This window comes from Fringilla coelebs (assembly GCF_963513975.1).
Source record: "Fringilla coelebs genome assembly, chromosome: 5".
NCBI classification, from domain to species: domain Eukaryota; kingdom Metazoa; phylum Chordata; class Aves; order Passeriformes; family Fringillidae; genus Fringilla; species Fringilla coelebs.
Window position 1 is genome coordinate 19,977,405 of NC_140033.1, and position 27,860 is coordinate 20,005,264.

The 27,860-nt window shown below is 40.4% G+C and overlaps 1 protein-coding gene across 1 annotated transcript in view; it reads right to left on the reverse strand.

The window, feature by feature from the left end:
* MAPK12 (mitogen-activated protein kinase 12) overlaps window positions 1-26,699 on the reverse strand; it is a gene marked incomplete at its 5' end in the record, with an annotated part of 32,957 nt that extends 6,258 nt beyond the window's left edge. The window contains 8 exons of the mRNA XM_084205680.1: window positions 271-342; window positions 960-1,074; window positions 4,005-4,052; window positions 5,727-5,756; window positions 14,664-14,775; window positions 16,080-16,138; window positions 25,763-25,892; window positions 26,584-26,699. Of these exons, the coding sequence (XP_084061806.1) occupies window positions 271-342; window positions 960-1,074; window positions 4,005-4,052; window positions 5,727-5,756; window positions 14,664-14,775; window positions 16,080-16,138; window positions 25,763-25,892; window positions 26,584-26,699 (682 nt within the window). The remainder of the gene's footprint in view (window positions 1-270; window positions 343-959; window positions 1,075-4,004; window positions 4,053-5,726; window positions 5,757-14,663; window positions 14,776-16,079; window positions 16,139-25,762; window positions 25,893-26,583) is intronic.
* Window positions 26,700-27,860: the final 1,161 nt, after the last annotated feature.

Genomic DNA, 27,860 nt, shown 5'->3' on the forward strand with positions numbered 1-27,860 from the left:
AGGTTTTTCCATTATCACAGAGCCTTCTACTTGATGATTTGGGATGTGATTCAAAGATCAGCTCTACTGAAAAAAATCAGTAATACACGTTTTAATTGGCAGGTGTGCAAAAGTGGTACAGATAGAAAATAACAATTTAATGAGAAAGCTGCAAGCCATTTTACTATTAATTTCAATTTATACTCATCTGTTTTTGAACAGACATACTGCATCACATCACAACCTCTCATAATTTTCTTACATCAGTATCATAAATTCACTGAAGGATACGATCATTTCCCTTGAACAGAGGCCTCCCTGTTATCATCTCAGCCATTATACAGCCCACAGACCAGATGTCAACTGAAAAAAAACACCAAGAGGCACATTAACCTGTCTGTTTAAATGTGCAAAAAGTTTAATTTAAAACATATTTTAAATAAGTATAAAAATTACCTTTATAGCCTGTTATAAAATAAATGTGTGCCTTGCCAAGTATGATGAACAGCACAGGTAAAACCACCAGACTTTCTAATGAGCAAACTGGAGATAATCTCATAATATGCAGAATGAGTTTCTCAGTAACAGACACAGGAGGTAAATTTTCAGTACTTTGAAAAACTTCCAAAGTGTTATTTGAATTCCCTTCATTTGCCATTTCTCCCTGTCTGTTCAAATTAAAATCAGCACACCTTTATAGGAACACAAGAAGAGAGACCAGACTGTCATGTCTGTATAATTTAAATAATTTTTTTCTAACAACCTTGGCACTTTCTGTTACTCTCAGAAAACACATATAAAAAATTCCCAAACTCCCTACCACACGATTACCTGCAATTTATCTACATGGAAATGTTGCATAAAAATATTGTTATTTCTCCCTCCAATTTCTTGTTCATTTCAGAAACAAAGCTTTGTGTATATATCACCTGATCCAGTGAATGCTTTAGCTGTTAAGACACTTTTGAAGAAACACTGACCTGTCTGAGTATAATGCATCCAGTTAAGAATGACCTCTGGGGCTCTGTACCACCTTGTAACCACATAGCCAGTCATCTCACTGTCTGTATGCCTTGCCAATCCAAAATCCAGGATCTGTAGTGGAAGCACAAAGCACATTTAGATCAGACAGCTTGCTATCTAGTTCATACAGTTCCTTACAACTGTAGGAAAAAAAAACCCTGGAGCAATCTACAGAGATTAGTTTATTTTTGTATCTTTTTCTCATTGAAGTGTCTTGTTCTCATTTTAAAAATCAAGACAGAGGTAGCACAGAGATTTGAATAACTTTTTTTTCAAGTTACATACTTCTATGGCATCATTAAAACTGTAAGATCAGTAAAGAAAATAATAAATTATTCACTTATTAATTAAAAAGATACTGGACACATTTAATGCAAATATTCCCTGACCACAGAATCACCATTGTATCAAGTTACAGCTAAAAGAACAGCACCCATTTTAGACAGCGTCCACTGCTTTCATATCCCAGGTGGCACAATTATTCATGAGTGTGTTCCAACAATATTCTGAAGAAAGAAGGTATTGTTATTTCTACTTTATTAATAACTCATACAAGGGAAGACTTCCTCTAGGTCACATTGAAAACTGGCAACAAGAGTGGGGAATTACCATCACTTAGTTCCATCAAGTCTTCTCCTACCTCCAGCATCAACTACAGAAAAACCTTTTGTAAAAAATGCAAGAACTGTGCATTTTTTTTAAGTGCTATGCACAATTTGGCTTATTTCTAAGATTCCCAGATATTTCTCTCTAAATATAGCAACGTGTACAGCAGCAAGATTAAAAAGAAATCTTATGGCCTTTGGTCAACTTCTGTAAAATCTGCCTTAAGAAGGCCCCCCTGTATGGACCATCAAAAGATGCTGAAAACAGCAAGAAAATTCCATTCCTGGAACGACAATCAGTTTGTATTTATTGGAAAGTTCATGCTTCTAACAAGAACCGGGAGGCAAGGGTAAGTCAAGTTCTACTGAAGATAAATCATGGTGACACACATGTAACTAAACATCAAGATTTGCATGAGCAGCCACAGTTTGCCACGTGAATCACACTGCACATGTTTATTGATAGGGCAGGGGTTTTAATAGGGACACCTGAACATTCCCACACCAAGAGTCATGTTTATGTAATGCTCTCTGCAATTAAGCATTCTAAAATATTTCAGGATAGTTTCATCATTCTCTGGCACTAAGAAAAAAGGAAAACTATATTTTCATTCACAAATCAAGACTACAAAATGTTATGGTTTATCCTTATTGACATACTGGAAATATAATTTCCATGTTTTCCTCATAACTGCTGATTAGCAATCAATTTAAAAACAGGAACAGAATGCAAAGGGAGACATTTTTTATTCATACCAAATAAATGCACTTGATTGTGGCTGATTCTTTGGGTACTGAAGATTTACTAGATGCAAAATTTTTGTATATATAATTTTTGTATAAACCTTTATGTATGGCTTTTATTGTACATTTTCAGCACATGTATTTTCCCAGTACGACAGCAAGGAGCGTGGAAGAAAAAAACCAAAGTAACAGGTCAAATCCAGATGTGGTACAGTCTATTCTGTCACAGTCTTTTAGGCATTTTATCTACCAAGGCTTGTGACATGTAGAGTTGGAAACAGCTAAAATATAATTTGGTTTTGTAGACTTGTAGAAGTAGAAAACGACAGCAAGAATTTTTGTGCATTATGCTTTAACTTCATGATTTATTTTCATTTACATTTCATTAAGCTCAGGAACAAGTGTCCCTTATTTGTACTTAACATGGTACCATTTCAACAACTACCTTCATATAAAACTTTTATTCTCACACTCCTATCTTCAACTTTTCAGCTTGAACTTCCACAGCAATTTTCAGAGCATGCTTAAAAATCCTTTTTATAATTTGTGAATTATGAAACAATGACCCAATTTCCCTCAGCTCCTTAAAGATAGGTCTCCTTTGACTCAGCAAGCTTAATTTTCCAAATTTTTTTCATTAACTAACACAAATAACTTGTAACTTTGAGACTACAGAAAGGACAGTGATTTCCCCTCATACACCCTCCACTGTGTAGGTGGATACCTATGTAGGAGTTGAGAGCATCAGATGAGGGAAAAACGAGCATCAGAAAGCTCACTGGGAAAAAACTGATTAATTACCCCTTCAAGGAATTGTTCCAACTTGCTAACAGTCTCATCATCACTGGAGCTGATGCAAGGGAAGCTGCACAGTGCACAGACATGGGGGAAAATGGTCACAATATTCCTGGCAACATGATCCTGTGCCTGGATAAACTGACTCAGAGTGTGTGCAGAAAAAGATTTGTTAAATAAGTAGATACAGATCAGGAGACAGCTGGCCTGCATCTCAAAATATAATTGTACAGCTGGGGGTGTAGGGGAAGACATCCATATACAACTGTTTTTTCTTGACTCTCTTCCCAGCACCTTGGGATCCTCGCATCATTTGTCCACCTCCAAGCCAGGAAAAGTCAATGGCTTTTTGTGTTTGATAGGAAAACACTAAAATTACAGGACCCTGGAACATTCCGGTCAGTCTCCAAAGACCAAAATCTGTATTACAATGGCTACATGCAAGTATATAGTTTGCATGTTGCAGGCTAAAAACCACTTTTTGCATCACATTTTATTCAATTAAGGGTGTCCTTCATAACCTTTGATCTTCTGCATCTCCCAGCTTGTAGAGTTAGACTTTTTCTATTTATTTGAAGTGTAAATTCTCACATAACTGAATCACTCCCATCTACTTGACTTGTGTCTCTTTTAGGGACAATACCTTGGCCATAAGATCTGATGTGTCCTTACACATCAGGACACAAAAGTCCCAATTCAAATACCCTGTTTTTTTGTGAGGATGTACAGGCCAATTGTGATTCAAGAGCAAAAAGCCTGGCCCAACACTGAAACCAGCCAGCATGTCCACAGTTCCTGCACCTGTTGTCTTCTGTCTTCTAACATGTCTGACTGGTTTTTCAAATAAACATACCTTACCTTCAATTCACAGTCTTCATTTACTGCCAAGTTTCCAGGCTTTAGATCCTGCAACCAGATTTTAAATGAATGTTTTGAGTTTTGGGTTTTTTTTTTATTTTTTATTTTTTATTTTACAGCAAGACAATAAAATACTCCTTTTTGCTATCTTTCCTTCTTTCTTTCTGGTTTTATTGTTTTTATGCAATCATTTTGAATAGCAACAGGTAAAATGATGTCATAACACAAACAATACAAACAAGGATGCAAACTTCCACATTTGGCTTTTTTCCAGTATACTTCCTCTCCAAGAAAAATCAAAATTTTTTTCTGCTATAAGTCAGGAAAATACTTGCCAGTGGCAGAATTCACTAGTTTTTCTATGAGAGGAATTTGGACATAAATTTGTTTCATTTAATACTAAGACCACAAGGTTAACAATTCACATATATAGTTCTGGACTGTACATGTTGCATATTAAAATATGCATTATAAAAGTTCCTTACCCTGATAGACTTAGGAGTACTGAAAGAATCAAACAAGATTTTACATAAAACCCTATGCTCTCTTCTGTGGAAAAATCAATTTCCTAAGAAAGTTAACACAATTGCAACATGAAAGAAGTATTCCCTTGAGTCTCTTAAGCCACCTTAGAGACTTCTAATCATCTTCCACAGTTGTAAAGTTTAGCAAAGGGAAGACTACTGGCAAGGACTAAGATGATATTGCAACATCAGTGACTCAGACATACATAATTAGATATACATTCTCCTTCAGCTTTTTCAAACCTTTGTTTGATACATTATTGCACAAGATCTTTAGAAGTATCTTCTCTCTGAACTTTTTAACAGGGATCCACCTGTTTTATACAAAGATCTTTTAAGATCAGAGGGGCTTTGGAGAGGAATAATTTGATGCCAAAAACCATAATAAAACCAAGAAGCTCAAGGGTCATCAAGAGAGACCTTAGAAGAAAACTAAGCCATGGTAAGTTTAGACCATGATCCCAACAGTTGCAAAAATAAGAATATAAATATCTTACATTATATTCTCAGTTGTGTAGCTTCTGTATCCAGCTTAAAGCTACTATACAATGTGCACTTTCCATGGTGCTCCTGACACTTTATTAAAAATGGACAATTTCTACTGTTCCTAGGCAGTTTTGGGGGAAGATTTACTGCTTGGTACCATAAAGGCATCATTCAGAACGCCTTCTTCACACTGCAGAAGTGATTTTAAGTGGACTTTATACACAGAAGGCATTAAAAAAGAAACAAATGCTTAATTTCTGTCAGAAAAAAAATGAGGTTCTTAAATCTCTATAATTTTGGACAATTTTTTTCAGTTTCTACGGTTCCCCCAAAACTTTGAACACTAATAAAACATTCAAAGAAAACCTAACCATTGTTTTTAAAAGTTTAATCTTCAACAAAAAATAAACAAAAAACCCCTCATCTCCTATCTATCTCAATTTAGACACTATTTGTTCTTGTGGGGATTTATAACTCAACTTCAAAAAGTAATCTAGGAACCCCAAATCTAAGCTGTATTCAGTACAACTTGTGTGCCCAGCTTACACTGACATAGCCATGCCACCTTTTGTTCCCAATGAAGAAGAAATCAAAGGCACCACTAACTGAGAAAACCTATAAACAGAACTGCAGGCCTATTTATAAACATGCTTATACACAAACATCACTCACATTATAAAAATATAAACATCTTTCATGTTTTTCCACTTACCCTGTGAATTATGCCTGATGAATGAATATACTGTAAAAAGAGAAAGTATTTTTTTAGTCGAGGTCCTGAGTTTAAAAGTAGCCTGGGGTAGGAGAGAAAATGCTTTTATATGGTGCTAAAGTAAACTGAAATGAGAAAAAATTTATTTATTGCACAGAAGATCCCTTTAGCTATGGTTTTAATGTTCATTAGCATTTTGTCCTTTCCCTCCCTTAATAAAGAGAAACCACTAAATCAGTTTGAGCACTGCAACTGATATATATATATCAGAATGAAACATGGTATTTTATGCATCAGAAATGCTCTCCTACAATTGGTGTCTCTGGTGTGCCATCACAGTTTAGATTCATATGCTTCAGCAGCACTGGCTTTTAAGAGATCATTAAGACTGGGATGAAGGCCAGTCAAGGTCTTATCAGAGAATTCTTGCTACATGCTTCAGTATTTCCTCAATGGAAAATGGAAAGGTCAACTTCAAAGACATTCTCTTTACTTGCATATTTTCATCACCCATCTAGTGACCGATTTAAGGGCTCACAAAAGCCAAACCGGCAAACGGAACACCCAGGACTAGTTCTTTTGGGATGACACCTGATAAAATACAGATGTTTGAATCCATGACTGCCACCAAATGCTCCCCACTGAGGTATGCAGTTTCTCTCACCACTGAATGATACCCTAGAAGAGACTATTTTCATCACAGTCAATAAAGGGAACTTCTAGTAACTAGCTCAGACATATGCATCTCTTGCAAAGATCAAAATGCAGCAAGCTGTTCTGAACTGAAGATGTGGTTTCCAAGAGCAGCCTGGGATGTGCTAATCCCTTCAGGGGTGGGAAACTCATCTGAAACCCCCACAGACCATACTAGTGATGCTAAGAAACACAAGAACAATAAAAGATTTTAAACAAAAAGACTTGAGAAAAGATGAATAAGACGCAAATCCTCCAGCTTCACCTGAAGAATTTTCATTTTATTCCACTCTGAAAAATGGGACAAGTTGCAACAGGGTCACTGGGAACTAGCTGGCAGAGCCACAGAAGACCAACCAGGAACAGTCAGCATAACGTCACAGAAATGCACAGAAGAAAGGAGCTTTGCAGGATAATTGCAAATCAGCTACAACCACAGCAATGACCATCTTCCCCAGCAGCCCTCAGGATGGGCAATTAACCTCACAAATGCAACAGTCCCTCTGCAAAAGGGTCCTCATAACCCAGCCGATGAGAAACACCAAGACAAAGAAAACAAAGCTACAGAACAAAAACCAACTTCTTCAGACAGAATCAATGTGCCTTTCAGCCTTAGATTTCTGAACTTAAAACACAACCCATACAACCTTAGCAGCACAAGACCTGCACTTAGGGTGCCAAGCTTTTAAAGCAGTGACTGAAAAAATCTCAAGACAGTTAGTCCTCTCTTACACCTGACCAGCCACACCAGATGTGGCCTCATAGGTTCTGAAAAGAGGGATGGGGGGAAAAAGCCCCCATTTCCTTTGACCCTGTGCCTGAAACTTTACCAATCCAGCCCAGGCCATGGTAGGGCCCTGCTGCTGCACGGTCACACTGCTGACTGCTGTGCCAGCGCCCAGCCCTGTCCTGGCATCTGCAGTAGACCAGTTCCTGCTGCAGATTACTTGCAGATTGGGCAAGGTTTAACATCACCCATAGGAAATGCCAAAGCCCTTCACAGGATTTCCTGGGGCTGACACAAGACTTTGAGGGCACATGGCTGCTTTACAGAATGTTTGCTGGAAAACCACTACAGCAAGCACAGAACTACAAAATGTTTTATCTGTCACGGGATGTGCATGAAGTGAATTGGGACAGAAGGAGGAGGAGGAAGTTTGTCAATTGTACATGGAGACCATATGCACTTTAAAACGACCAAACCAAACTAGAAATGTAACTGTAAATAGCTAAACTACCAATAAATCAAGAAAAAGATATCCTCTGTCATCACTATCTTGATCAAGGATATCACAATATCTACTTGCATTCTAAATTATTGCAATATCTTCTAGCTGAAGCCTCTTGATTTTCCAGAACAGATGCTTAAAATATTCTACAGTTGGTTTGTGCTGCTAAGACTGTACACAGTAAGGAAATAGCTGGCAGACCCAGTCATTTGGCACCTAAGAATGTGGAATGTAGAAACAGAAATTAAAAGGTCTGCACCCTTCACAATTTCAGCTAAAGTAAATCTCACCTGTTTGGGGGAAGAGTATGGTTTTGCTGTCATTCTCACCCCACTGAAGGTTTTATGAATGTTCACAGCACCAAAATCATGTTAACACTTTGGGGAAAGCTCCTATGTTTTCTGAATGCTCCTCTTAACATAACACTAGAGATTACATGAAATAGCAGTTATTCCTGACTGTAATGCACACATCAGCCTTTCTGTAAGCTGAAATACTGGTGCTGTGCTGCAAATGTTTCTTTAACAATAGCAGTATTTTTTTAACTGCATTTCATAATCTCCTGGCAGGTAGCAACACTGGAACTGTGCCAGTCTTCATTCAGAAGGTTTTCCATTTCTGTTCAACAGCCTTCTGAAATGGGATCCTGTTCTTACTGGTTCTCCTCATTGAATTATCCATCTATTGACAGATTTTTCATTCTTAACATGGCAGAACGATTCAGAACAGAGTAGACACATCCTTCACAATATTTCTACCACTTCACCTGAACCATATTTTATTCAAGAACCCAGTTAACAAAAGTGAAATGCCTTGGAGCACAGGAGCTCTGTGCATTATTCTAAAGGCAATTTTGATAGCATGCATAAATCCTGGAATGCAAGCTTCAGATCGTGCTAGGAAGTCATCCAACAATCATCTAAATTTTAAGCATTCTTTTCTTTCTATGTAATCTCTACACAAAATAAAAAGCTAGCCAAAAGGGAATTAGCAAAGACTCAGGAGAATGTGTTCTAGGCAACATGCAAAATGAAAATGAAAAGCATCTTGGCGGGGAAGTAAAAACTGAAGAGGAAATGAGTCAGAGGGGGAAGGGAAAGCAGAGAAGCAGAAAAAATCCAGCATAAATGTGAACAAAAGACAGTAAATACAAATGAGAAAAGGAGAGAACTAGAGTAGTACACCTTACCATAAATATGGCAAGAGGAGCTTGAACAGGTGTTCCTATGGCCCAAGAGCTGTCTGTCCCTTCTCAAGCACTACGAATAAAGAGAGAGGACTGACAGCCACCTCCCCCAGACCTCTATGAACAGGAGCCCAGCTGGCATTCCTGCAGAACAGGGACCCAGGACTGAAAGCTGCAGTCTCTTTCCACCTACATATACAGACATTTATATTTAGCTTCCTTCTGTACTCTTTGACAATACACAGCTTTTCTGTCAAACAATAACAAAAAAAGAGTCCTTCCAAGATGCAAGCTCACATGTAAGTAAAATTTAATACCAGACTAAGGCCTGACTAGGCAACAGGCAAAGGAGAAGTATGTCATTGTTTTTAAGTGGTGTCACATCACATTGAATTACAAGGCTCACCAAAGAAAGAAAATTAATATTTCATTCTCTGTAGAAAAAAGACAGTAAAATGATAAGAACTGACAAAAAAGAACTGTACAGACTTGCAGAGCAAAGGCTGAAGATACAAATCTTCATGAACTCAGTCTTGACTTCAATTTATACAGGTTTTTAAAATCAAGGCTGTTGAGCCCTTTGTATACAACCAATCCAGAACCAGTCTACAGATAGAATGTAGAAATTAAGCCTGCAAGGAAACAACTGGGGGACTTAGCAAAAGTCCCCCTTATCTCTTCACAGTACATCAGTCATGCAGAGCTCTCCCTTACACACATTTAACTGTCACATGGAAACAGGTTGTTACAGCAGCATATGCAATGTGACAAAAATGATGAACAGCCTTCTTGCCTTTGACCAGACATAAGATATCATACAGATACCATAAAGTTCTTTCTACTTTACAGAGGACAAATGCATATTGCATGTTACATCTTTAACACCAAAAAAAACCCCCTCAGAATAGACTACAACAAAGTTAAAAGGTGAAAAATATGTCATCATACAAAGGAGAGGCTAAGCTTGAGAAGCTGAATGAGTTTTACCACAAAGATCTACAGTGGCACTCTCCCCCTTCCCAGGTGTTGCAAGCATTTTTCCCTTATAATGCCTCTACTGAGACTAGCTAAGTGCATGTTTGTTCCCCATGCCCCACCAAAAACGCAATCCAAGTAAACACAGATGGGCTCTCTTTAACCCACATAGAGTACACCTTAAAAAGTACAAGACTTTCATGAAAAACTTGGCTAACCCTTTCTTAAACAGCTAATTTACTGATATCTGTAAAAGAATAAAAAAATTACTGACTCATTTTCTTTCTTGTCTGCATGTTAGCTACCCTGCTTCCAGCTTAACATGTTCCTAGCACAGACAGGGCTACAAGAATGTGCCTCAAACACTGGACCATTCCTATTTCTTAAAAATATTTTCAGCTAGGTGTGTATTTCTGTGGCTGAAATGGTTCAATGAGTATCCAAAATTTAATGGAACAGATACAGTAAAGACTGTTCCCCAGTTTGCTGTGTAATAAGAAATGACAAAACATTCTAGTAGCTAAATAATATTTTATTTCCTGCTGGCAATTTTGAGTAAGTACAGTTTTACTCTCAAAAACACGGGGTAAGAAACTATTCAAGTAAACCACTTCTCACAGAAGATCTATCACAGTTACTATCTCAGCATCCCTGCTGGTAGCTGGTTGCCACGTGACTGCTTTTATTTTTATGTTCCTCCCACAGGAGACAGTCCTTTGTGAAGGCTTTCAGCACGTGTTCTTCACACAGGATGCAGTCCCTCAGGAATGGACTGCTCCAGTTTGTCCCCCAAGGGCCACAGGTCTTGCCACAAAAGCTGCCAGGGGCCTGCTCCAGCACTGGCTCTCCATGGGCTGCAGCCTGAATAAGCTCCATGGCTGCTGTGCGGACATCTGCTCTGTCGTGGTCCTCCATGGGTTGCAGAGGAGCAACCTGTGCCACCATGGTCTTCATGGCCGGCAGGGAAATCTCTACTCCAGCACCTGTAGCATCTTCTCCCCCTCTATCCTCACTGACCCCTATGCCTGCAGGGCTGCTTCACATTTTCTCACTCCCCTCTCACAGCTGCTGCCAACATTTTTTTACCTCTCCTTAAATGTATTACCACAGACATGCCATGAATACTGCTGATGGGCTCAGCTTTAGCCAGCAGGGGGTCTGCTTTGCAGCCAACTTCGTTCAACATGGAGGCAGTTCCTGGTGTCTTCTCACAGCAGCCACCCCGGCAGCCTTCACTGACAAACAAACCTTGCCACAAACCTGCCCAATATATCCTTATAAATTCCTGCTCTGTTTTCTTCCCATGTATGCCAACCACACACAGTTGCTACACATTTGTCTTCCACATTTACTGATCCAACAGACTTCAGTGTCACCCTTTGGGGCCACAAGTTCTGCTTGGCTGGACTCTGTCATAGAGTGTCCGTCACTAGGACCAAAATGCTTCTAAGCCATTTCACCAGAATTGAATTAATTATTCATCCTTTCCACTACACTCAACCTAAGCTAATTCTTTACAGTTCACATATTGCTTGCCTGTAAAGTCAGCACAAATGCTGTTTTTCATCCCTGGTGAATAGCATGCCTCTCCTGGAAACCTGATTCCCAGACAGTTACCTGCTGTAACTTAAACAGACCACTCCATTTACACTGTCCTTAAGACAACACTTATTAGGACATGGCTTTGTGACTAGGGAACTAATTACAGAACTGAAATTGTAACTCCACATTCAGAATCCAGATTAGAGGTGAATTTCCTCCAGTTTAAATAAAACCAATTTCCCCAAACCTGGCTTTAACTTATCTGACTTTAGTTCCTGCATTTGTAAAATGGGAATTGAAGCGCTTAAATGCACAACTATAGAACACAAAAGATAATTACTTAGCACATGTAAAAGGCTGTGTGAACAAAAATCTACTAAAATAAGAACACAAAATCCAGGGTAGGGTCAAAGAGAAATCAATACTGCAGGACTCAACAAGAAAATGTATTTATTACATTTTGTGACGGGAGTGAAACAATTTACTTGCCCTTCTGTATCTGGTAAGTGCTGAGGGACAACAGAATTGTAGTTATGCTGTTCCTGATGTTCTTGTCCAGGCACAGCATACTGTGCTGCTATTTAATAATTTTTAATAGTATTTGGCAATGTAAGTATAGATCTGGATGAATCCACATCCTGATGGAAGTGCCAGACATTCCTGTATCAAAATCAAGACTGTATTTCCTCTACACAAGCACACCCTCTACACTGACTTCACTTATCTGTAGAAGCACAGAGGAAATTTCTGCCCATACATTGTGCGCTTACAGGACTGTAAAACCAAAACTGTACAGTATCAGCAGCAGCCAAGGAATGACATTCAATTTAAGATAGTGCCACTCCATAGCCTCTTTATGTGTCTCCAAGAGCAGCAAAGAGAATTAAACAGCCTTTACTGCAGGGGAGCCTGGATAAAGCCTGCAGACCTAGGTCAAGGGTTTTCTCCTTTTGGAATTGTGTCACCAAAAGAAAAAAGTAGTATATCCAAAAAGTAAACACAGTAATTTAAGAACTGTAGAACTAATGTAGACCAAGAATCACATTAATATAGGTTATAGATAAAAACAGGGAGCTTAAGGAATATTTTCTTTATGCATTTTAAGACCTTGAACTTCAATATACACAGTCCAATTTTTAAAAGCCAAACAGCAGAAAAAAAGAGTAGCAAAAATAAACAGTATTTAGCAAAAGATGAAGAAGAAACACATGCAAAGTATATGACAGCTAATACATTTAGAATCAATTTTGTGAGAGTCAGTAAAATTCAAGATTATGTTTTTATATTATTTGCTATAGCTGTAAGCTCTGCAGTCCACAGAAGTACAAAATCTAAGAGATAAAACGGAGATGAATATAAACATTATTTCTGAGAAGGCTAAACAGTCAGGCTTACTATGCAAAAAGATAAAGAAAATCATGAACAAGACCAACAACTAACTTACACATGGAATTTGGTTATACTTTTTATTTAAGAAAATGATATATCAAAATCATTATTCTTCCCAAGACTTACTGGAAGAGCTACAAGACGAAGCTTTCCTACACAGTTCAAAACTAGACAAATCTGCATGGGGTGTTACAGTCTTTTATGAATGTTTTTCTAACTTCACAGTGTAAAACATCATCACACAATAAACAGACAACAGTTAAGTCAAGATCAAGCAAAAGTGTCTGGAGGCAAGAACTCCTAGGGAACACAAAACAGAAAAAAGCATACATGAGATGGAAGCAGAGTCAGGTCACCCTGCAGGAATGTGGAGATACTGCCCAAGTGTGCAGAGGACGGAATCTGGAAAGGCAAGGCCCTCTTGTCCTGAATCTGGTAAGAGACACAAAGGTCAACAGGAAGGGCTTCTACATGCAAACTGGGAGCAAAACCAAAACTAGGGAGAAGACAGGCAATTGCACCAGGGGCATGAAAAAACTAAGGTGCTCAATGCCTTCTTTTCATCCATTTTTACTGGTAGTATTTGCCATATCATAGGTCCCTGAAGCTGCTGGAAAATCTGGAGCAAGGAAGACTTAACCCTCAATGGAGGAGGATCAGATAAGGAATATCTGAACAACAAACAGCCTGATGAGATGCACTCATGAATTCTAAGAGAAGCTGGCCAATGTCACCAGGAGTCCACTTAATAGTAAGTGAAAGGTCATGGTGATCAGGAGATGTTCCTTATGATTAATTGCAAGAAAGCAAATATTGCTCATGTCTTCAAAAGGGTATTGAAGAAGAGGATCAAGGAAGGCCAGTCAGCCACACCTCACTCTCTGGGAATGTGATAAGCAAGTAATTCTAGAAACCATTTCCAAAAATTACAAAGACACAGAACTGATTGGCAGTAGTCAACATGAATTTACAGAAGAAAATCACACTTGATAGCCTGTTAGCCCTCTATGATAAGACAACTGAACAGGTGGATGACAGGAAGGCAGACAGTGTCGTTTACCTTGTCTCTTGCAAGGCTTTTTAAACTCCCATAAAACCCTGAGAGGCAGTGGAAGTAGATTAATGGACAGTGACTGACCTGCCTGGATCAAAGTTGGCTGAACTGCCTTGATCAAACAGCTGTGATCAGTCAGGAAGTCCAGCTGGAGATCCCATCACCAGCAGTGTTTCCCTCAGGGACAGCACTGAAGTCAGTTCTGCTTACCAGTTTCATTACTGACCTGGATGATGGGACAGAGGGCTCTCTCAGCAGCTCAGCAAATGATGCAGAACTGACAATAACGTTGGCACCCCAGATGATTGTGTTTCCATTTAGTGAGACTTCCACAGGCTAAGGAAATGGGCTGATAGGAACCCACCAAAGTTCAACAAAATCCTGGGAGGGAATAACACCATGCACCAGAAAAGGCTGGAGATTGACCAGCTTGGCAGAAAAGGACCTCTGCCCTTGCACCAAAGACAACCAAAAGCCTCATGCATTGGGCAGAGGATTGCCAGCACCTTGAAGATAATCCTTCCCCTCTTCTTAGCTCTCATGAGACACACCTGGAGTGCTATGCTCAGCTACGGGCTTCCCACTTAAAGAGAGATACTGAAACAAAGCCAGTGAAGCTTAATGATGATAACTATGGGACTGAAGCACCTTACGTAAGACAAGAAACTGAGAGAGACAGGATTCTTCAGCTGTAAAAATATACTTTCTATAATAAATGAATATAATGATTTTAATTTAGTATATAATTTTTACTATACTAGGTGAGATAAATTTTATCCTGCTATTAAATTATAAGTACTTATAACTCTCCATAACAGTTTACTAGGAAAAAAGACTGTGAAATCAAAATAGTAGTAAAACTGGCAAACCTTTAAGCCTTTCAACATCTGATATACCAGGAACTGGATTCGATCTTCAGTTAATTTCTCATGCTTCATTATCTTACTCAAGTCTGTTCCCATAAATGGCATGACGAGGTAGCTTAAAACAAAACAAAAAAGGTAGAAAGAAAATAAAACAGATTAACTTTGTAATGTAAATTAAAACATAACTGTATGTTATATTTCAATTACAATATTAATTATTAATTAATTATAGATTATTCAATTTACTAAACAATTCCTTCATCATCCTCCTACCCTCCAAGCCTATCTGTTTTTATCTGATTGTCTTAAAGAGGTATTGCCCAGTTCTGTCACTGATTATGGAAATTTGCTAGTTATCAGAACTAGCTTAGAAAGAAACTAAACAAAAGCCTCATGATATTTCAAAGACAGCTACACAAAAAACTAAGACATTCATGCAAGGCAATGTATCTCACAGTCATGACCTAGCAGCACAGCCATTGAACTAGCAAAATCTGGAGGATGATTTTAGGTCTCATTTAAAACACAGTGCTTCAATGCTCATCACGTACATGTGCATTCTACTACATATGCTGTGTAAAATGCTAAAATAGACAATATGGACAACATTCATTTTGGCTCAACAATCCATATGAACACATGCTCCATGTTTTCTGAACTTCATTTTCTACATTCTTCTGTCAGATAGCTTTCTTTGTTAACATATAAATACACAAGGTTGTTTAGAAAACACACATATACTAGATGAAATCCAGAACAGTTCTACTAACACAGGAAACCTACATTAAGCCCAAAAGGACTTCTGGGAGCTGTTTCTCTAGCAACTCTAATTCAGCAGAATTGTAGCAGTAAACAAGTAAAACAGATGACATGTTAAACATCTTGTGTTTGAGATGCCACCAAAAATCAGGGAGATGTGGTAGAAACAACCTGTATCAGGTGCTGTTTGGACCACTGACTGGGAAAACAGTCACAGGGCACAACAGACCATGATGCAGATAAACACCAAAAAATTCAGCAGCACCAGCACTTTTAACTGATCCTTGAATTCGGATGGATCCCACTGAAATATGCCACAAAATGGGGGTAACTTTCAACCTACTGGATTGGGTTAAGAATTGTCCTACCATTTGAGCAACCTGGGCCTTAGGGTTCAGCTAGAAATCACTATTTGTAAGGTGGATTAGGGAATTCACTAAACTGCCATTTATTAAGGGCTGAAAGACAGGAAACTGGTTCTAATGACAATCTGAGAACTCCAGCCCACCAAAACTGCATGTAAGAGTAATATTAAGATGAAACTCAGGAAAAAAGTCCATGAAGCAACAATTTTGAAATTCTCTATTTAACAAGCAACAATCTTTCATTTTGCACAAGCAACAATGCTCTGCTCCAAATAACAAACAACTTGGAACTTACAAGTCATTAAATTTCTCCAGTGTTATATCTGGTGTGAACACATCCAAAATTCCAATGACCTAAAAAAAAAAAAAAAGAAAAAATAGAAAAAAAATTAATGGCTGATTTGACACAATAAAGCCTAAATCACCTAATAAGTGAAAAAATATAATCTAAAACACATTGAGACATTAGCTATAGGCATAAATATGGCAGAAAGGATACCTAAATTAGTGCCAGGATTTGTTATGTGTTAGATTTTATAACTCAGATGGCAGTTTTACCCTGTGACAAAAAAAAAAAAAAGAAGTACCTACTGCAACTAAAAATTCAGAGGCTAACAATTTTATCTAAGAGGAGACAGTATGTTATCACTTTAAATACTGACATCTTGAAAATAAACCAGAAAAAGCAGTCAGTAATACGAAGCACTTGTAAGTGCTCTCCACCTAGCTGGGCCTGCTGCTTATCAATGAATATTTCCAATTTCAGTAACAGGGTAATTTAGGTATATAGACTACAACAGTTTCTTGGAAGTACAAAGAAGAAACCAGAATGAAACTGGTTTGATTGAGAAAAAATTAGCAAGAACTTTATATTATTTACTATGGTTTATACCCTCAGGTTCTCCAAAGAGTTTTTTTTGTCAAACAAAACCATCCTATCACTGAATAGAGAAATAATCTAATAAAATGGATTTTCCACCACAGCTTTTCCTATTAGTATGGGTTTTGGGAGAACTATACAAACTGACTGGGTGCATTACAATGCTTCTTTCAAGACCACTGAACACCACAAAATTAAATACATAGGACTCAATGCTCAAAAAGAAGTAGGTGGAGTGATCTAAAGTCAAATTTTAGATGCTGCATAATCCAGGTAGTGCCTAAATAACACAGGCTTTTAGAGCTGCTTCTTTTCTACCTCTGCTGCTAATTCATGACCATTTCTGTGTGTTCAGAGGAAGCCTCCCAAGCCTCAGAGTGTTCGTGGTGTTTCCCAGGCGCAGGCTGCTATGTCAGAGAATCACAAAATATTCTGAGCTGGAAGGGACCCACACAGATCATTGAGTACAACTCTTATGTGAATGGCCTGTATGGGGACTGAACCCACAACTTTGCTGTTCTTAGCAACATGAGGCTGTGCAGGACTTTGCCAGAAGCAAGCTAAAAGACCAATAAGCTTTATAACCCTGTTCAATCCTATCTTTGTGGCCATACAGACATGAGGTCATACATCAAAAACTGTCATCCAAATCAGACATCTTCTTAAAAAAGTGAAAATAAAGAGAAGCATGAGCAGAAATGGAGGGGGAAAATGCAAGAAAAGGACACCTTCCTTTATTTAAAGCTTTAAATGCCCAACCATGATGAAACCCTTATTGCACACATTTTCAGTCTTTCCACATTAAGGGCAGACTACTACAGTTAGACTGGATATTGTCAACATGACGAAGAAGATACAAAAACTGGTAAAGATGAAGGCAGAAAATTTTAACTCCCTTTCTCTGTAGCCACATATATCTTTGAAAAAGAAGTCACTAATAATATTTACTTGGGACTGTTACATGAACCTAATTAAAGAAGAATAACTACAATAAAATAATAATTAAACCCGCAGAGGATGTGGTTATTATTTGAAGTAATACCGCTAGTGCTAACATTACAATGAGAATTTTCTTTTTTATGACAGTTTTATATAAGGTTTTCCTTTTCTCTGCGGAGGTAGTGAGAGAAAGGAGGATGATGGGATTGCAGAGACATACTTTGTAACAGTGGAGCATAATGCAGCTCTACAGGCATTTCCTAAGGCAGTGTGTGTATGCAAACACACAACCAGAAAAGCTGTGTGCTCTTCAGATGTACATATATGAAGAAGGAAGTTAACATTTTAGAAGTAATCTTATTTAATATACATCTTCCCTTACCAAGCTCCATGTTCTCAAAAGCCTTGCTTATTCTCCTTAAGCAAGTATTTCCATGCCCTCATACACCTAAGCAAGAACCATAAGAAAATAAATCCCATCACATTTGAACATAGCAGTGAAAGACACTGGGACACCACAACAAAAAGAAGGGACACACAGGAGGATGAAATAATGTGGCTGTTCTATCACATGCATCTGTGCACCAAGGCATTATCAGGCACCCCCTGTGAAACACAGGAGCATGAAGAACATGTTTCCATGCAGAACATAACAGCCCCAAAACACACTAATAAAGTTCACTAACATTCTAATGTGTATCTATTCAAGTACAGAGTTCCTGGTACTTAATGTTGCCTGATGTGCATTATTGCTGAGGTAAGGCTGCAAACTTATGGAGACAAACCTATCACTGCTGCAAATCCTCTACAGTGAATGAAGCCACCAAGAGCAATGCTCAGCTCCCAAAGAAGGGAATTTTAAATAATGAACCAGAAAACTCTTTAAATATGCTAAGGATTTCACAATACTTCTCTTGCTTTACAAACCAGGTTTTCTAAAAATCCTGAAATCCATGTTAGTGTCCAAAATGGTGAGACATACTAATAGTTAATCAATTTTAAAATAAAGTGAAGGACCCATTTCCTTCTCCTCAGTGATTTTTATTTAATGTGGTTTGGGATTATTTTCCTGTACTGGAGCAGAGTCATTCATATTTCCATTTAGGCCAGAGGTTTTTGCAGCTATATTAAGCACAAGGAAATATGTGATAAAATAAATCCTCTGAGGAAGATACAACTCCTGCTACTTGTTCAGGAAAAGGAAAAGAAACGGACAAAGTGTAGTCAACTCCCTCCTTCATAATATGATGGAAAATCCTGTTTCTGTTTGAAACTTCTCAATTAAAGACAGTATTTATAAAGAACTTTATGATGTTCCAGCAGTAAAGTAAGCCACCATAAACAATCACAATAATAATTTATTTTTTCATCGTGTTGACTATATGAAATGTACCAGAGATAGCTGTGAAACCTTCTATAAATATTTTTTTGGTGTTAATCAGCACAATTACTGACACTATCAGAGGAATGAACTCAGTACACTCTGCAATGGCAATGAAAAGCATCTGTGGAAATCAGCAGCAGTGCTGCCTTTTCAGGGTCTTATTTTTACCCCAACTAACTCTGCCAAGAGGCAATTTCTCCCACAAAGAATGCACCTACTGTACATCTGATTGAAAAATAACCAGGATTTCCTCAGCCTGCACTAAAGTACTTTAATAGTTTTTATCTCAAGGACAGGGTATAATACTGCATCACTCCCATAGAACTACAGATTGATTTGGCTTGGAAGGGACCTTGAAGTTCATGTAGTTCTAAACTCCTACTATGGGCAGGGACACTTTCCACCAGACCAGGTTGCTCAAAAATCCATTCAACCCAGCCTTGGACATTTCCAGGGATGAAGCATCCAGATCTTCTTTGAACAACCTGTGCCAGTGCCTCATGACCCTCACAGCAAAGAATTTCTTCCTTATGTCCAATCTAGATCTACCATCTTTCAGTTAAAAGTATTGTCCCTTGTCCTGTCACTACAAGCACTTGTAAAAAGCTCCTCTCCATCTCTCTTTTAGCACTCTTTTGTGTACTGGAAGGCTGCTCTAAGGTTCTTCCAGAGCCTCCTCTTCTCCAGACAGAACAACTCCAACCTTCCCAGCCGGTCTTCATAGGAGACATGCTGCTCCTCCTGAAATGCAAACCCACAAAACTACCCATCTACTGGTCTAACTTGTTTTCCAAAGGTATGCTTTCACCCCAATACATTTACTCTGAAGCCAGTGGGGAGTGGGTAGCAGCATCTCCAGCCTTTCTTAACCCTACTGTGTGTGTCCCCTGAACACACTCACTAACTGTACTATTGTTAACAAATAAATAACAGGTTCAAATTGCTACAGTGGTTTCTGCCCTTCCCTTCTCAGATGCCTTCTTTTCCAAACACTATTCCAACAGCAGAGCACAATGGTGAATAGCTCCTTACCTCTGCTTTCCCCTGTACTTTGTATTGGATTACTTCTATTCAAGGACTGACCCATTTCATTTCTGTAAAAGACAGTTTCTGATGTAAGCAGCAGTACATCAAAAGACCCGAATCTAGTATAAATTAATAAGTAATGTAGGTTATGTGTCTCATACAGTAAGTGCTGCTTTCTCTTGCAGATGTTATGCATGAAAACACAGTGAAGTTGAGTGGCTTTAGCATTCAGGCTAAACATGCAAGTACATTTCTTAAGAGAGAGCCTTGCTGAACTACACATTATGTCACATTAAATTTTCTGCAGGATTAACTTCATGTTTCTGTGCTGTTCTCATCATGGGCATCCTTTTACTACATTAAAAACTCTCAGTCTTTTTAAAATTTTTACTATTAATGCCAAGGCTTTTACCACAGTCAGCTTTCTTCCTCACAGAGAAGAGGGATGCCTGCAATACTTCTTTTTCTTTTCTCCTGACAGCACATTGGCACTTACAAGCCATACCCATGAGCATCACCACACTCTTCCTTCAAAGGATTCATATGTAACACTAGACAGATTCAAATCCTGAAGACAGACTCATCTTCATCTCTAGATTGGATGGCAATCAAAAGAGAAAGTTTGGGTTTCATTGCAGCTTTTCTTCTTTTCATTTCATGGAATAAGCTCATCAGCCTGCTTTATCAGTACCCAAGGCTGGGTGTGAATAAATGGCTATCAGCTGAAGCCCAGCCTACATAAAGCACCTATTAGTCAAGTTAGGAAAATAGGCAGAAAGACAACAGATTGCTGATTTATTGACTTCAGAGTACCAAAATAAAATTAATCTGGTGTCCTGTTAGCTCCCTAGATGTGCTAACCTTTCAGCCTGCAGAAAGGCAGACAGGAGTATTTCTCCCTTACAGATTTTTGACACCAATGAACTCTGCAGTTATAACTGCGCTTTTGCTTTCAGAAGGACCAATAAGGAGATTTGCAATTTCCAGATAGGAAATACATGCACTTTACTGGCATATATGTACCCATAGAATGTGAGGTTTTAGCTGGTGCAGTCCTGCAGGACTTGCTGCAGGAAACCACTTCCAACACAGTGACCACACTCTCATCCATTAAGGCGTCACTCATCTACAACTCTCTTGTTGGTCTGATTTTTTACACTGCAGATGTTGCTTCTTTCCACTGCTCATGTCAAGCTAGACGACCTGCAAAAGGTGACGGATTTAAGATTTTTCTCAAGCAAGAACCAGCGTGACTAACTATTTTCTCTGGAACTAATTCCTTCTCGGGTTGACACTCTGTAGGTAAGGATAAAAGGCTCAATATTTTTTTTTAAATAAAAACGAAAACAGAATTTAAAAGCAGCCAACCTAAAAGTGGATCATCCTCATAAATATAATTGTAGAGAGACAGAAAATTTGGTGTCTGTTGGATATCCAATTCCTTCCAAAGGGGAAAAAAAAGCTACACGCTTCTCATAATGCAAAACACACACTGGTCTTCAGATGTGGGAACACACCAGAGAATAATTTCCACCCTGAGCAATGAATGAGAGCATAATATGGAGTACCTTTAAACAAATACTGCAGTGGCCTCTTACATACAGAGTTTCCAGGAAGGGAAAACATCTGTAGAATATTAACTGACCCAAGAAATGTTTAATGGGCATTTGTCAGAAATTTTACTCCAGAAACATATTCAGGCTAACTGGTAGAAGTGCATCAGAATTCCCGTGGGTGCCTATAAGTACACACAGGTATATACACATGTACAAACACCACACTTTGATAAAATCCACACTCTATTCTGGCACGAGCCACCAGCATAAGCCATTGCTCTTCCCTTCCTCTCTCCAGTGCCATCTCCCCTTGCCAGCTATTCTGCACTCCTGCTTGAAAATTTCTCTTAACAAACCGGAGATGAGGAGAGCACCAGGGCTGGACCACTGCAAAAACTGTGCACGTGTTTCAACAAAAGCAGAATCAAGGTATCACAATCCAAACGTGTAAGAAAATCCCAGTTATTTGCCAAACGAAACTAAAGGTTCTGCACCTCCACTTAATTGTCTGGGTTTCACTCTGCATACACAGACATCTCCATTAACTGCAGAAGAATACACAAATACAGAGCTATGCAAATGTTTGAGAGCTAAAGCCAGGGCCAAAGTTAGCACACTGGCCATATTTTCACTGCTTTTGGTTTTAAGCCAGAGCCATAATAGGTAAATTTTAAAGGTCCTCATTTCAAATGGACTCAAAATGGACAGAAACATGGAACAGAAGCAGAACTACTGAAAAATATCTCCTAAAGGTAAAAAGACTGTTCCTCTGTACAAGATAATCAAGAGCTGCAAAGGCTGTAGTGAGATGAATACTACAAACTAGCATGATTAAATAAAGGAGAAAAACAGCCCCAAGAAGAGCTTTCTTCATTCTGCCTTAGCTGCATTTATTCCTCATTTCCATACCATGCCCTTCCATATGCCAGCTATTTATACAGCTACAGAGTGATCCAGCAGCTTATCCCACTGGAAACAAACTTTTCTTTTTGGCAATGTCTTAGGAATTGATCTGTTAGACTGCTTCTTTAGTAGTAGAAACAGCTTATGAAGTTTGGGAAACATGCCGTGCCCTCTCAAATAAGAAAAAAAAAAAAAAAGGCAAAAAGCATAGCAGCACCATGAAAGAGTGATTTACCTCTCACAGACAAGTCTCACCCCCTTCACACACAGCCTCTGCCCCTTGGCCCTCAACACTCCTTTGGATTTGTTTGCAAAGGGCTGATGAGAAGCCTCATGTGATCAAGTCTGCATGGTTTACACAGGAACATTCCTCACTACATGGTCTATACAGAAATATGCCTCACTACATTTACTTGAGAGACTTTAGGGAGAGTAAAGGTCTAATGAAAGATGGTGCAACCAGCCACCTCCTCCTGAAAATGCCTAAAGAGACAAGCAAATTGACCTGTGACTTAGCATCCCTACAAAGTAAAATACAAATCCAGTAAAATTTGGTATAATTACTCCTGTATTTGCTTTTGCAGGACTTCTGGTCATCCTACAACCATTCTGCATAAAAAAAGATGAATATATTCCTCAAAGGGTATATAGTGGAGATCATCTAGTGCATTAAGCAGTGGTTTTCCTCCATTTTTCTTCACTGACATGCTGATGAATTATATCCATGAAACACAGGTTTAATGTTATCTTCTGCTATCTTAATGGAAGATCAGAGCTGCTATTTTTAACACAATGTGTCAGACCATTACAATTTCTTCCATCATTCTGAATATAGCATAAGGTTAAATAAACTGTGATAATGTATTGCTGCATGCTTAACAAGAATTCCCTGAAAGCTACGAGGGACAGAGATGGTCCATTGAGAGGTAATCATAGTGAAACAAATAAAACATCACACTTTCCATAAAAGCCAACATCAAACTCCTTGTGATCACAGAAGTAATTTTGAAATAAAAACAGGTAAGACGAGTGAATTGGATACAATTTTAACTACCAAATAAACAGAAGAAAATCTTTCCTGTGACGGTGGTGAGACTCTGGAACAGGTTGCCCAGAGAAGTTGTGGACATCCCATCCCCAGAAGAGTTCAAGGTCAGATTGGATCGGGTTTTGAGCAACCTGGTTTAGTACAAGGTGTCCCTGCCCACAGCAGAAGGGCTGGAACAAGACAATTTTTCATACCCTTTTCAATGCAAGCCATTCCGTGGTTCCATGTTTCTATGAAATATACAAAAAGAAGCTTTTTGACAGAATGGTTGTGGGTCCAAGGGGTCAGGCTGAAAATCATGATGAGGAGCAATATTGCCTTTCTGGTTTAATTTTGGATGGGTGAAGCAGCTAAAGGAGTACCCTTGAGATCAGCTCAGGAACTGAAAATCCTAAAAGGCATTGCTGCTGCTTCTAATTCACCATGGCCAACATGACTGACAAAAGGGAGTGAGGCTGGGGTGGCAGACAGGAATTGTCTTGATGGCTACACTCTCATGTCAGTCTCATCACAGATGGGTGGAACAGTAAGTTTCTACTTCCAACCCCTGCAGCACCACTTATTCAGTCTTTGCTGTCTAATGAATAGATGGTTTTAACAATTCATGTTAAAACTTTTCCTTAGTACATAAACTGCTTCTTTCTGTGGCCCAAACTGTTTCCTAAGATTGTAAATCATTCCCTTCCATCATATATATTGATTTCTAACTTGTACAGGTTGTGCTCAGGCTCCCCAGTGAGCATTTTCTTCTGGACTCTTTAATTACCAATTGAGCCCACGGTGGAGTACTAGAGTATTATTCCAAAGGGCATACACAGCATAAAACCTGCTAGGAGTGGAAAACACTACCCAACAGATTATTCTGGGAAATGGAAGAAAAATAATCTCAAAATTCTGGACACAGTTAGGAGCTTGGCAACTGCACAGGCTGCTCTGCTCCCAGATGTTCAGTAAGGAAAACGCTGAGAGTATTAAAGCCCATACACAGGAGTTTCCTGCAAACATTAACTCTTAAACATATGCAGCAGTGGTTATCAGGCAGTTACTTTGAAGTAATCAGACTAAAAGATTTAGATTCAAACAAGTAGACAGTTTCTTAAGCCTACAAAAAGCTCTTTTTCCTTCAGGACGGTCAGGATAGCCCAGAAATTATTCCTCAAACAAACCTAGTTGGTACTCACAATATTAGTATTATAATGTTAAATGGCAATGACTAGTTATTGTTATTACTACTTTCTCTCATCCTTGCTTTTGATCTCTCAGTTTTTTGTGAAGGCCCTCTGAATGGAGGTATGCTCTAATCTTCCACATCAATTAACATTTTAAACTATGCTCTTATGCGTAATTTTAAAACTCCCTCCAAATGATAAGGTGTTTTTATCCCATATGCATTCGTCATGGACAGCACTTAAAAACACTACTGTAACCCTCCAAGCCCACCCTGGGACTCTTCTTACCTGGAATCCATGCTTTGAGACTCCATAACAACTGTTTTTGCACAAACGTCTTTATTTTTTCCTAAACTCCTAAACAGTACTGGCACCACAGATCTTTCTCTCAATCACACTTTCAACACTTCTTTATACAGCTGCTTTTTCATGTTACATGGGAATTATGTGCAGAGTTCTATTAGCTATTCTCTGCTTCACAGTAAAGCAATTTGTTTAGTTATTTGTGGACTTTTCCTGTTTCCCATTGATATCAGCCTGAAAGGTTCAAATGCTTCATGAATGATAAAAAAGGAGAAAAATGCTAACCCCTCCTCAAAGAGATGCATGTGTGCATCTTCATGCAAGCTCAGGGGAACAAAAAAAAATCAAAAAAAAAAAAAGAAAAAAGAAAAGAAAAAAAGAAAAAGAAAAAGAACAAGAAAAAAAGCAAAAGAAAAGAAGATGCTGGCACCTAAGACCCACAGACCTGTGCTCTGTATTCGCCTGCAACTCATGGGAACATAGTAATGGAGACTGTAATTTCTGGTCTTTAATCCCTCTCACTAGCACTGAGCAAACTGCACTGTGGTCCTAACCTTTCCCACCCAATTTTTCCTACATGGAAATTAAGTGGTGTTTCCCACAGGATATTCTAGTTTGTGTGAACTGATGTTTCTAGGACAGGCAGACAAAAAAACAGGCTGAAAGATTTCAGAATTCCATTCAGCTGCACATCTGCCTTGTCCAAATATACACATTTTCTTTGATTTAGAGTGCCTAAGCTGTGGTTTTGAGCTAATGACTCAACTCACGTTTTCATGCTTCATGTGTTTCAGGAGACGCAGCTCTCGGTAAGCTCGTTTGGCAAAGAGTTCAGACTGAAACGGGCGGTACAATTTCTTAATGGCCACTTTGGTACCACTTCTTCCATCGACGGCTGAGCTTTAAGGGAAAAGAAAGAGTTCGGTGAGCAAGGACCGAAGCAAGTCTGCAAACCCCAGCAAACCCGGCCAGCGGCTGCATCCTGCCCCACGCTGCCGGGCCCTCGGCCCGCAGCCGCCCGTGCCACGGGGGCAGACCACCTCCCCAGAGCATCTCTGCCAGCAGCCATCTCATTTCGTTCGTTTAAAAACCTGCCAGGCTCTGTGATAAAATGTAGACAACTATCAAAAGCTTTAAAGAGGAACATCTGCGGAGTGGGGAAAAAAATCCCCAAACTAAAAATAAGACAAAAAATCCCACTAAACACCCAAGCCCACCACCAACGCAGAGCCAAACCAAGCTCTAAAACACCCCGGGCTTCAGGGACGCTGCCGCTCCGGGGTGCCGAGGGCCGTGCTCGGCACCCGCGGGCAGCGCTCCCGGGCAGGGCTGCAGCGCTCCGGGCTCTGCTCGCTCCAGGAACTGAAGGAGCCCGGGTCGGCTTCCCCCGGCGGAGCAGCCCGGCCGGGGGCGGCCCGGTGAACAGCGGGGCCGTCGGCACCGGGCGGGGCCAGCCCGGGTCCGCACAACAACCGGGAAAAGTTGGCAGGGAGCACCGCGCCAGAGGGCCGGTCCCGACAGCATCCCGGGCCGGGACAGAGGCCGCCGCCCCGGCCACCCGCCCCCCGGCTGCCCCCGCCGCCCCGCTCACCACACGGCTCCATAGGCGCCGGACCCCACCGGCTGCAGGTCCCGGTAGCGGTCCCGCACTTCCCAGAGGGTCTTGGTGATCTCCTGCCGGTAGAAGCCATTCTTGGGGGAGGACATGGCGCTGCCGACCCCCGCCGGCACGCGCCGACAAAGAGCCCGGGCCGGGGGAGCGGGAGCGGCCGGCGCCGCCGAGCCGGGCTGCGCTGAGGGGCCGGGCCTGGGCGAGCGGCGCCGCCCGCGCCCGCCCCGCGCAGCCCCGCCGGCAGCACCGCCCGCTGCCGCGGCTCACCCCGGGGACCGGCACTGGGATCCGCATCGGCCCGGCAGCGCCCTGCCTCCCCTCCAGCCCGGGAGCCTGGGCTGCCCTCCGCCGAGGCCGGGGCAAGAAGGGCGCGAAGGGCGCGGTGTCCCGGCGGCGGCGGAGCGTGCCCGGACAGGGAGGCAGGTGCCGGGACTCTCGCTGTCCGAGCGAGTCCTTGCAGGGCGGACCAAACCCCTCCCGGCCGTCTCTTCCCCGCCACGGGCCCCGCCTCACGCTGGGCCCGTTTTGCCTTTGTGCTCAGGTTCCGGTGAGGTGCCGTCGGCTGCAGCACCGACGTGTTAAAAAGTACGAGAGGCTGCAGCTGGCAGAGCTGGGAGTCCAAACGTCAGCTTTTGTATGGCCTCTGCCCTGCGACGAACAGCTGGGGTCCCCAGATCATCCCAGCGTCAGACCACATGTTACAACAATATTTCATATAGTTCAATAAAAACCAGCACACACTTGGTTCAGGTGCTCAGAGCAAGTGGTCTTGTGCATGGCTGAAATGAACTGGAATGGAACTGTTGCAGCAGTGGCTTGAAATGATTGCAGCGCTGGAGTACGGACAAGAGCAACCTTCTCAGTATCTCTGTAGTAAATAGGCTTGGGCCAGCAACACGTGTAAGGCAAAGACCTGGTTTAAAATATGTTTTATGTGTTCTCTGTGTTAATGTAATTAAAATTCTTGTCCTTCAGGGTCTGGCAAAACCTTTGTTTTGTTTGACTTCACCCCTGAGCAATGTTGCTGAGGTTAGATAATTCAGGTTTGCCGTCACTAGAGTTCAATTTGTGGTTTAGCTCTAAAGGGGCAATCTGGACGAGTTTCATGGCTCCCAGTGCCATTTTGGTATTTGCCACGGGCTGACTACCAAATGTGGAAGAGCCGCCCTGCCCTTGCTCTTCCCGGCGTGCAGGAGGAGCACAGCCTTCCAGCTGCCTGCCCTGTGTTCAGTCAGCACTGCTCTCCACTGACCTGT